The sequence below is a fragment of the Quercus suber genome, unplaced genomic scaffold, assembly GCF_002906115.3.
Source record: "Quercus suber isolate HL8 unplaced genomic scaffold, Cork oak 2.0 scaffold_192, whole genome shotgun sequence".
NCBI classification, from domain to species: Eukaryota; Viridiplantae; Streptophyta; class Magnoliopsida; order Fagales; family Fagaceae; genus Quercus; species Quercus suber.
The window spans coordinates 635,622-647,167 of NW_027069650.1; the positions used below are offsets into that span (position 1 = coordinate 635,622).

Here is an 11,546-nt window from a genome sequence, read left to right on the forward strand (position 1 = left end):
ACCAAACCGCACCTTTTACATTGCAAAGCACATGTAACTGCAAAATTGAGGTGTAGTGTGGAACGTGCATAATGGTTTTGACCAAACCACACCCCAAAGTGCGACACTAAAAATGGCCTAAAAACGCACCGCACTGTAAACACCAAATGATAAATAAATTAAAAAGAAATTCATAACCAAATTGAGAATTCTTAAAATATGAAGGGATAAAATAAAAATAAAATAAAATATAGGATTAAAAAAGTATCTTTTCCAAAAACAACAAACTAGTTAATTTCCATATCACCATTCACTTATTCGGCCATCCCCTCCCCCCGCGTCACATTTGTGTGTGTGTGTGTGTGAGAGAGAGAGAGAGAGAGAGAGAGAGAGAGAGAGAGAGAGAGAGGAAATGGCGATTAAACAAGCCACATTCCTTTGGAGCTTTAGAATCTAAACTGACTCAAAATTAAGGTGTTTACGTGAAATTAAATATTTAAATTTGACTTCTGGAATGAACTCCGATAGCATAAGAAATGTTTCTTTATTTTTTTACAAAAACTAAAAGAGGAATCTAGTGGCTTCGTAGACGAATTGGAAGTCCTTTCGCCGGAGTTGGCATCATGTCACCTATAATCTTCTCGTCAGGAAGGATCACCTCCCATTTAAACCTCTTCACCACATTGTGAACAAAAGTGAGTATTGCTAGCCGAGCATACTCTTTCCCAGGGCACATACGAGGTCCACCACCAAATGGAACAAATGTGAATGGTGGAAATGTATTAGAATCCGCATACCTTAACGGGTCAAATTTTTCTGGCTCTGGAAAGAACTCTGGGTTCTTATTTGTGGTACTCACTGTCCAATATACCTGCCAAAAATAATATAATATTATACATATGCCGAATATATTATTCCTAGGCCCATTACATGTTAGTTACATTCACATTAACATTGTAATAGTCTAAATTCATGTACGTACCTTCCACCCCTTTGGAACTGTGTAACCAGCGTAGGTAAAATCAGTTAGGACTTCCCTGAAAGTACCCTGAAGTGGTGGTGTGAGCCTCATCACTTCATTTATCGCGTTCCATGAATACTTCATTTTCTGTATGTCATCCCACTCCAACAAGTCTCCAGGCTTTTTTGCAGTTGACACCTCCAATTGCTCTGGTTTCATAAATTTCAGTAAAAAGAAAATCCATTAGTGGTTATATGAGAGCCTTTTCCCAACAGTTTTTTTTTTTTTTTTAATCTTATTTCGCTTCTATATAGTTTCTTATAATCTTAATGTAATTCTAGTTTAACCAGCTTTTAACAAGTCAAGAATTTTGTAAGTCAGTGTCTATTACTTGATCTCATCCTGTACAAGATCAAGATTCAAATTATCCTCCTCCACCTATGGCAAAGTTAGGAGTTTTTGAGCTTACTATTTTCTATCAAAATTATGTTTGATGATGATTTTTTATAGAATAAAATTCATATTTTACCATTTTTATAGTGAAATTCTTAAAAAGTTTTATTTTCAATACAAATTATCAAATTATATACCAAAGTGAGTAAAAAATATTTCAATTGAACTAATGAAGTTTTCAAAAATATGAATGATCCAAAACTTGGAGAAACAAGTTTGGCTCCAAACATATTTAAAACTATGTTGCTTTAACCTATTATGTGAAAACTAAAGAGACATTTTATGTATAGTTTTAGTCACAAATTTTTGTTTAATGAGTCAATGGCCTGTTTAATTGCCACATAATTGGTTCAAAAATATAAATTCAAACTTTATAAAAAATTTAACAGATATAAGAGCACATTTTATAATAAAAATGAAATGGAGAAAAATAAAGTTATGTCTTTATAACTATTAGACCAATTGTTTTTAAGAGTATCATTGGGCTAACTCCATTAGAGCACTAACATCAAGTGTTCTAAAAAAAAAAAAATTGATATTTTGACACATCAAAAAGTTATTTTTTATCTATTTTAACGTATCAGTTTACAATACACCATACATCACATCTTCTATTCTTTTACTATTTTATTTAAAAATTATTTATTTATTCATTTGAATTCTTATTTTATTCTTACTTTTTTGTTCCTAATGCTAACAGAAGAGAGAGAAAGTTTGCATGGTTCCCAATTCTTAGACATGGTAAAACGAGTCCGAATTTTCTGACTTGACTCGAAAAATACTAGAACTAAACCCGATTTTTTTGACTCGAAACAAAAATGGGTAGACTTGTACCCGACCCGACCCATGACCCGACTCGAACCAAAACCATTTTTAAAAACTTTTTTTTTGGGTAAAAAAAATTAAAACAATATTGGTTTAATTGTTTGTTGTGAATTTTATGGAAACAATTGAAACATTTACATAACTGCATGCAAATTAATTGAAAGATGAATGGTTAAACATTTTGTAATGAGTAAAGATTATTAAATATCAAATAGCAAAGTACATGCCAAGATAGTCTTGTTACAGTAGAGTTAAAAACATTGATTTAAAATTGTAGGCATGTGTGAAAAACATTCACAAGTATGTAAGTAATGAAGCCAAAATATCAAATTAGCATAAATTATTAATGCTTAGACCTATTTTTTAACAATTTATGTTCAAAATAAACGGTTTTCAAAATAAATTATAATATTTCTTTGAATGTGTGTTGCTTAACAATGATATGATATTCATAAAAGAGACTATGTATAAATATATAAACAATCAAAATTTAATGTATATCTCAAATTGAAATAGAGTGTCAACGACAATTGATAATAGATTATAAAATTAATTTTTAAGATTGTAAATTTCTTATATGTTTTTATTTTTTGTCAAATTAGTTATCCAATAAGTCATTTGTAATTTTTTTTTATATATATTTTGGGATGTTGATATTGTGTAGAAATAAAACTTGTGCATTTGTTTTACTTATCTTTGTGTTATTTTATTTTAGATAGCAATGTTAGAATTTGTATAATTATAAAATTATTGAATAAGTATTAATAAGTTTAACTGAGTTCATTCTTGATATAAGTGGTGAATTCAAAGGAATGCGTTTTACATCAAGTAATTAGTTGCATGACTTTCCAAATGATAAATACATGTTGTTTTCTTTATTTAAAAAATAATAATAATCATATGAAAAATAAGGATTAACCCGACCCGACCGTTTTGTCATGTCTACCAATTTTCATCTAAAGAGGGAGAAAGTTAGAATAAAAAAAAGCACAAATATTTATAGCACATCTCATGGTACACTTCTATTATTAACATATCACTTTAACAAATACCAAATATATTTGGCATTTAACATATCTCATTAAAGTAATTTTTTGTGTTTGATGTGTTAAATTCTAAACATTAATATTTAACACGTGCTAAACATTTAATATTTAACACACGTGATATTACTGTTTATATATATATATATATATATAGGTTTTACTAATGTGTGCAACTTCTCAAGGAAACTTTATATAGAAAAATGAAAAAGTTAATAACTTTTTTATAATTTTTTCAATTTTCAATAAAATGTTTTCAAAAATATATATATATATATATAACTTTACAAAAATGGCCCTACCCATGTTTGTACCTCTACCCCTAGGAGGTCCACTAATAATTTAATAATTATCTTATGGGACCTTTACCAAATCTGTAAATGTTGATGAATTAAAAAAAAAAAAAAAAAAAAAAAAATGGGTGCTCGATTAGGAAAATTAAAAAGAAGAAAAAAAAAAAAAAAAAAAAAAAAATGGGTGCTCGATTAGGAAAATTAAAAAGAAGATGAGATAAAGTTGGTACCAGCTAGGATTTTCGCATAGATTTCGGGTCTCTCTCCAACATATTTCATGAAGAAAGTCATGGCAGTAGCCACAGTGCTATACCCAGCAGTAAGCAAACCCATAATCTTATCAGCAATTTCAGCCTCTGGCATGTACTTCCCAGATGGATCAGTAGCAACGATCATGTGTGACAATATGTCCTGCATAGGTTGTCCTGTTGCCATAGCAGACTTCTTCTCCTGAATAACAATCCTTAGCTCCTTTCTGATTGCCGCAGCAGCTTTGTTTGCTTTGTAAAATATAGTTCCTGGAAACTTCACAGGAATTGAATGCAACCCAAGTGTAATATCATCAAAATTGCTAACAAGTCTAGCAATTCGCTCAGGATCATCAATGCCCAAAAAAAATCTACAAGCTAGACTCAAAGTTAGAGTCTTGGCTAGAGGGAAGGCCTTGACTACTTCATTCCCTTCCCAATAACTTTGCATTTGTTGCTGTGTGATGGAGTCCATTTTCCCCAAGTACCTCACCAATGCTTCGGGTTTCAAAAACCCAGGTGATTTTAGGATTTTGGCCTCAGCATCGCGAGAGATTTGGGCTGGAGCAGCAGTTTGCGTTTGGTAAGAACGGAAGATCTTTTGCATAGAATGAGGACGAAATGCAGTGAAGAGCTTATGCTCGTTGGAGAACAAGAATTTGTGTCCACTTGGCCCACATATGACTACTGTTTCCTCACCAAGAATCTTGGTCTTGAATATATCAGGGTTGTACTTCTTCATCCTATCAAACACAAACTTATCTGGCTTCCCAAATAGGAACTCAAGTGTTTCACCCATGATAGGCCATCCAAAGCTCCCTGGTGCCAGATTTTTGTGACCATCGTTGGACTTTCTTGTGAAAGCCAAGAATGAAAAAGCAAGAACTACAGGGATCAAACATAGGATTAGGAGGAAAGCAGCCATGGTTATTGTTATCAAGGGGGGAATCAATAATGAGTTGTTGAAATTGAAGCTAGAAATGAGTGAGATTGGTAGGGTTTGATACTTTGGTTTATATAGGGTATAGTTTTTTTTTTTTTTTGATAAGAGATATAGGAGTAGTTATTTTTTTTTTTTTTTTTAAGTTGCATTTTTAAAAAGTGTGATATAAAATTAATTATTAAAAAAAAAAAGTTAAGAGAATGTTTGGTAGGATGTTTTGAGCAACAGTTTTCAGTGTTTAAATAATATTATATGTATTTTTACACACTTTTTCACCCACACATATTTTCAAAAAATACAAATAATGGTACTAAAACAACATTACCAAACAACCCCTTTATTTCTCAATTAAAGAAAATCAAACAAATTGAAAATGATGTCACAAATATGTTTTTGTATTAATGAAGAAGTGAGTACAATTTCTATTTCGATTCTTTTATAAAAAAATACTCATCCAGTTCTATTTTCTTTGAACTTGACTTGAATAAGAAATCCTCTTGGTTTTGGTTGGAAAATGGATTGAATGATCTTCACAGCGAATCTCTGGCTTTGAGCTTGCTAGAGATTTTTTCTCCAGAACTTTGGCTTCTTGAAAACTTATGTCCTCTATTATAGTGGTTCAGAGGATAACCTTCACTTTGAATTGTTATGGTTGAAAATATGTAATAGACTCTGATTAGCCCAAATTTTGCATAGAGATAATTATCTATATTTATCCATTTTGATAAAGATCATATTTTAATAAAGATAATAATCAACAAAGATAAATAATTATCTCTATTTTTTATTTTAATAAAAATAAGTATCCATCAATTTTGAATAGAAAATTTATCTTTATTTTATTTATTTTAATAAAGATAATTATCCATAAATTTTGAATATGAAATTTATCTTTATCTTGTGGACCAAATAACACATAGCAAATTTTAATATGCCAATTTGTATGACACATGTCATCATTTGATTTAATTAATTTAATGACACATAAATTTGGAATTTGTCACTAAATTTTGTCAAGACATATTGTAATTGGCTTGACAAATTTTTGCCTCCTACAACGGTTAAAAAGTAATTTTTGAAGAAGTTATGTGTTTAGCTAATACTTTTCAAAATTGTGATTTGAGGTATAAATTACAAAGTGGACGATATAAATGATCTATGCGGACAATAGTAACACACAAATGATGAAAAATATACTCTGCTCCCTAGGACCACATAAATTGATATCTTTCTTCATGATATCTTTTTCCACTACTATGTGTGTGTTTGGCATTGATGAAAGTTGCCAGCTTATTTTACCATTCAGCTTATTCTTACTACTATTCATAGGACTCACTGCACTTTTTGGTACTATTCATGAGTCCTATTGTATTATTTTAATTAACTTTTACATTTATTTACAGTACTTTCAGCAAAAAATATTCAATTTCAACAAAATAAGCGGATCCCAAATAGACCCTATGTATGCCAAATTGCTATATTAGCCTGGCCATACAGATTCCAAGGCCATTAACAAATATCTTCTTACCAAGTTACCATCCAGGTTACTCAAAATTACAAGAAAATTTTAATAACAATTTCTTAGATCAGTTAGATGTTTCTTAAATTCCCCGTTCACTACGTGCCTAATTGGTCAATACACCACAACTATATGGCTTATTGACTAATGTACTTCTTAGTGCATAATTAGAAGTTATAACTTCTAAGATCACATGATTGAGTTTAATTGGGGAACGCTTAGGGACGACATCAGAATTAGGAGTTAGAGAGGCAGGGAAAAAAAATTAACTAAATAAATATATATATATATATATATAATGAAACTTCAAATAAGTATCCATTTAGTATTAACAAATCGTCAATAAAGACAAAAAAAAAAAAAAATACAAAATCATTGTTAATTAATACATTAATGAAAAGGGAATTCGATATTTTTTTTTTTTTGAATTTTCGAAATCATCTATGATTGAATTCGTGCTAATTATCGCAATGATGTTCCTTAGCGTCCATAAAAAAATAATCTTTCATTTTGTTGTGAAGGTCAATTTTGATGACAATCGTAATTGAAAATGTTTGCTCTGTAGTTTCTCACTCTCTTCTCTCGATTAGGCTGCTTAAACGCTTAGGATATTTTGTGTCTTTGATGTGTGCTTTTGTTGATGGGTAAAGACAAAATTATTTTGTTCAAAATTTTTAAAGGGATGGATTGTTTGTTTTGGATTAAATTGATTGATTAGAATTTTTTTTTTTTTTTTACTTGTAACTTTATTGTTGTTCTAATTTTTTTTTTGGTTGGCTAATTTTCTTTTATATTTTAGATCTATAATTTTTTTTTTTGGCCTTTAAAAGGATTACTAGTATTTTTAGGGGGGGCAAGTGTAATTTTATTGAATCAAATTACTAAAATTAGTGCCTATATATACTAGTATTTTTTTAAAATAAAAAAAAAATTAAGGGGTGCCATTGGCCCCTAGTGCCACAAAATGCCTCCATCCCTGGGTAATGCCATCAACATTCTTGACATGGTGGTTATCCTATAAGTACAAAATAGTGAAGGAGTGAGAAAGAGTTGGAGAGAAGAGGAAGAGGTTTGAGCTGTTGCCTACCATAGTAGCAATTCATAAATACTCAAATCATACTAAAAAAACTAGTACAATATAATACTGTATGAATTTTACACAAATGTACTTTAGGTTTTTAATTCTCACATATCCACTATTTCTCACATGTGGACATTTTCACATCAATTAGAGATGTGTGCAAAAGAGTGTGAAAGGGGTTTTTTTTTTTTTTTTTTTTTTTTACTAAGCATCCGTTTGATATAGCTTAGGGTAGGGAGGTAGGGGAAGGGGTTCAGTTACTACCACAGCAATTCATAAATATTCTAACTATATTCAAATAAAGGTATAGTATTGTATGAACTTTACATAAATTTACTCTAAGGTTTTGATTCTCGTGCATCCATTATTTCACATCTTTGTTTTTTCACATTTACTTTTATGTGTTAAAAAGTGGATATTTCTGCATCAATTGTAAATATATGTGACACAGTGAATGTGAACAAGTGTGAAATAATAATTTTCTTTTACCTTGTTAATATATACTCATTTGTTCCAGCTTTGTTTTTAAGAGAATATAATATTTTGAATTTGGTTAAATCTCTTAAATTTTTTCTTTAATTATTTTTATAAAAATAGAAGATGAAAAAAAATAGGAGAAAACTACATAGTATTACGTTTAGATAGATTTGGATCATAAGTTCTTGTTAGGTTACTGATAAAACCTCTTGTCGTTAAATTAGGAATTTGATTCAAACTTCAACTACCTAAAAACTAATTAATATTTTGACCCAATAAAAAGTTTAAGTTAAAATTTTATTATATCTAAAAATTTATAAATAAAAAAACAACAAAACAAAGAAAAAGAAGAAGAAGAATTTGGATGGAATGGCTTTTTATACTGTCTTTTTTTTTTTTAAGGAAAAAATAGAAATTTCCATTAAAAATATAATATCGAAATGAATATAAAAACAAACTAGGGGGAGATTTTTTAATTTAACCCAAAGAAAAACCATAAGATTAAAGTTATTATCTTCTAAAAATATATATATATATATATATCAACGTTGTCCATGTATTGTTGTTTTTATTTGACACAATAAACAACGGAGTGGGTCTTCTCAACCCCCGTTCTCGAATCCTAGGACGCATTATTATTATTTTTTATTTTATTTATTTTCTGCAACAGTAGAAAGATTTTATAGATTAGCTTAGAATCATCATTGTGTAAAATACTGAATATTCATTAAGAAACTTGGTCCTTCCGCTTCGGAAATTTCTTATGAGACCCACCTACTTTTCCAACTAAACAACACGGTATGGTACAGTGTTAACTCCCTTGAAAATACTGAATATTCATTAAGAAACTTGGTCCTTCCGCTTCGGAAATTTTCTTATGAGACCCACCCACTTTTCCAACTAAACAACACGGTATGGTACAGTATTAACTCCCTTGACAAGTGGAGGTAACAACTAACAAGTATGACCATAAAAAGATGTGCACGGCCGTGGCCCTTCCTATTGCAAATTGCTATCTCTTTCGATTTTAACTCTAATTCGGTAATTCCACCAGGATATCAACAATTCCTATTATTTTACCCCAAAAAAAATAATCCATTGTATCTTTTATGTGGAACAAAGTTTCTCTTTAAATTAATTTGAAAAAAACTCTACAAACTTCTTATATATTTTTATATTGAATATAAATTTTAAAAATCTAACCGTTAGATTGTATGTTTTTATTATATTCTTCATACATATAAAATTTCAAGAAAATTAAAGATTAATTGCTATCTCATCAAACAAATGTTAAAATTTTAAATTTTATTGATTTAAAATTATGTATACAAAATAAGTTTATTGATCGAATAATAAATAATATCCAATTTCAATAAAATTTGATATGCATGTTAAGAACATAAGAAATATGAAATTCAATAGTTAAATTTTCAAAATCAACACTAAAAAAAGAGATATGTGAGAAGTTTGAAAAGTTTCTCTCCAAACTACTTTGGAAAGAAACTTTGTTCTTTTCCATGTAGAGAGCCAGTGTGCCAGAGTGGCTTCGTGCTACCTTAGCCCACCTTTCATGTGACATATTTACGAGCACAAAAAAAAATAATAAATTTTTATTGATTCTTATCTACTATTAACAAATCTGTAACAAAAATTCATAATAATAAAGTTAGTAAGTTTTTTCTGTTCTCATCAATTATTAACAATATGTTACATCAATTATTATGAAATTTTTAGTCTATTTTTTTTTGTTTTCACGGACTTCTCTATAGGCACTTATAGATGCAATATATTACCCATCTCCATCTCCAATTACTAGTGTACTACACCAGAGCCTATCCCATTTGATCAGACCCCACTCAAAATGGTTCCTGAGTTATTGTCCCCAACTATCGGTCATTAGTGTTGGGACTAGTGATTTCTGAAACTCCTGCATTATTGAGCCTAATGGTGGTGTTGGAATTTTTGTTGGACAATCGCATTACTGGTGTTAGACTAACGGTTGAGTTTGTACGGGTATATTTTATTTTTTGATGAGTATCAATAACTTCGCACTTTCAGCTCATTTTCTTTTCCTTTCCTGGCACGTTGACTCTGCCATTTTTTTTTTTCCTTTTCCTTTCTTGGCACGTTGCCTCTCCCAATTTTTTTTTCCTCTTAACTAGACATGATTTTTTTTTTTTAATAAATTGGGTGATTGCTTTTTTTTTTTTTTTTTGGTCACTTTTTGTTTTAATTGGCCATCATTTTTAACTAGGATATATAAGTAAATTTATACAAACTTACTTTTTTCATCTTTCTACATTTCCGCTCACAACCAAATAAAAATGAGAGAAATTAAAATATTTTCTATCCTCCTATCATTTTCTATCCTCTCACTTTGCCATCTCTCCAACCAAATGAACTCTTAAAGTCAAGAACCATGTGTTTACTCACGGATAGTCATGAATCGGGTATGGGTTNAAAAAAAAAAAAAAAAAAAAAAAAAAAAAAAAAAAAAAAAAAAAAAAAAAAAAAAAAAAAAAACCTAAGTATCTAAGCTTTTGCTTGAGGGACCACAGGGTCGGCAGCCTGGTTTGTCCAAGTAGCAGCAGCTTCTAGGGCCTGGTCCTTGGGCTCTGAAGAGGTCTTCTCTTTTTCCAAGCCCTCGCCCTTATCCTTGGGTGGCTCAGTTGGTTCGCTCTGATCACCTGGTTGACCAGACTCCTTAGAGGCCTCAAGGGTAGTGGGAGGGACTTGGTTGACCAAGGATTGCTCTGAAACCTCTGGGAGTTGTGTTGGAGGAGAGGGATCAGACTCTAGGAGTTCTTGGATGTCAGGATCGTAATATATGCTCCCAGGCAGCCTCAATTCTAAGTCAGCAGGCACCCCAGCAGCATCCATTGCTTAGCCCTATGTTATATCGCAGTAGTCTCGGCTGACCGAGGCAAACTGCTCAGTTAGACCTTTTTCAGTCACCTCCACTCCCAATTGGTATGTTGCTTTCTTTTCAGCCTCGGTCGCCTCCTTAGCCAGCTGAGCATTCCTCTGAGCCAGCTTGGCAGCCTCTTTAGCCTTTTGGAGGTCGGCGCGAAGTTCCTTCACAAGTGCTTTCTCAGCTGCCAAATTGGTCTGAGTCTCATTCAGCAACTTGCGTTGGGCTGCGGCCTGACTCTTAGCATTTTGCAGGCCAGCTTTGAGGCTATTCCTTTCACGGGTTACCTCTTTGAGCTGCTCAGAGATTTGAGAAAACTCCTCTTTCAAGCTGCCCAAGTTTTTCTCTGCCTCGGACCGAGAGTGAGCCTTTGGTTGGATTTCGACGTAGGCCTTTTTGTTCCACTCTTCGGTCACGAAGACTTGCTGGGTAATCTGCATAATAAAGTAAAAGCGTTAGCATAAAACAAGGGAAAAATTAACCTGCCAACTGAAGAGCCGGATTAACTCACTTACCATGGCCAGGTCCCTCTTCAGGGACATGAAGAGTTCATACTAGCTAAAGCGCCTGTATGACTCCATGTCTCGGGGGAGGAGCAATGGTTGCTCCAAAGCTTTAGCCACTAACCCTACTTTTCCCCCACCGTAGTTTCTGAAGGAAGTCTCCTAAGAAATAGGAGCGCCGTCCAACTCCAACTTGGGAGACTATGTACGTTGCCCTCGGCGCACATCAGCAACAAGAGGCTCATCTCGGCTCTCAATGGATGAGGCCCTTTTGCTCCGGTGGTCCTTCGCCACCTTTTATTGCTTGGTT

The 11,546-nt window shown here is 31.8% G+C and overlaps 1 protein-coding gene across 1 annotated transcript; it reads right to left on the bottom strand.

Moving 5' to 3' along the window:
• Positions 1-438: 438 nt before the first annotated feature.
• Positions 439-4,838, bottom strand: LOC112007351 (beta-amyrin 28-monooxygenase). Its single transcript, XM_024039687.2, has 3 exons — positions 3,785-4,838; positions 962-1,149; positions 439-850 (listed from the first exon to the last, which is right to left on the bottom strand). The coding sequence occupies exons 1-3, from the start codon at positions 4,725-4,727 to the stop codon at positions 554-556; spliced, it is 1,428 nt and encodes a 475-aa protein (XP_023895455.1). The 5' UTR covers positions 4,728-4,838; the 3' UTR covers positions 439-553.
• Positions 4,839-11,546: the final 6,708 nt, after the last annotated feature.

What these genes read in the sequence shown, in the direction of transcription:
- LOC112007351 (XM_024039687.2), bottom strand. Translation starts at nt 4,727, where the DNA reads ATGGCTGCTTTCCTCCTAATCCTATGTTTGATCCCTGTAGTTCTTGCT. An exon ending in CTATGCGAAAATCCTAGCTG is followed by an intron (nt 1,150 to 3,784) that starts GTACCAACTTTA and finishes TTATGAAACCAG; the next exon opens with AGCAATTGGAGGTGTCAACT. An exon ending in CAGTTCCAAAGGGGTGGAAG is followed by an intron (nt 851 to 961) that starts GTACGTACATGA and finishes TATTTTTGGCAG; the next exon opens with GTATATTGGACAGTGAGTAC.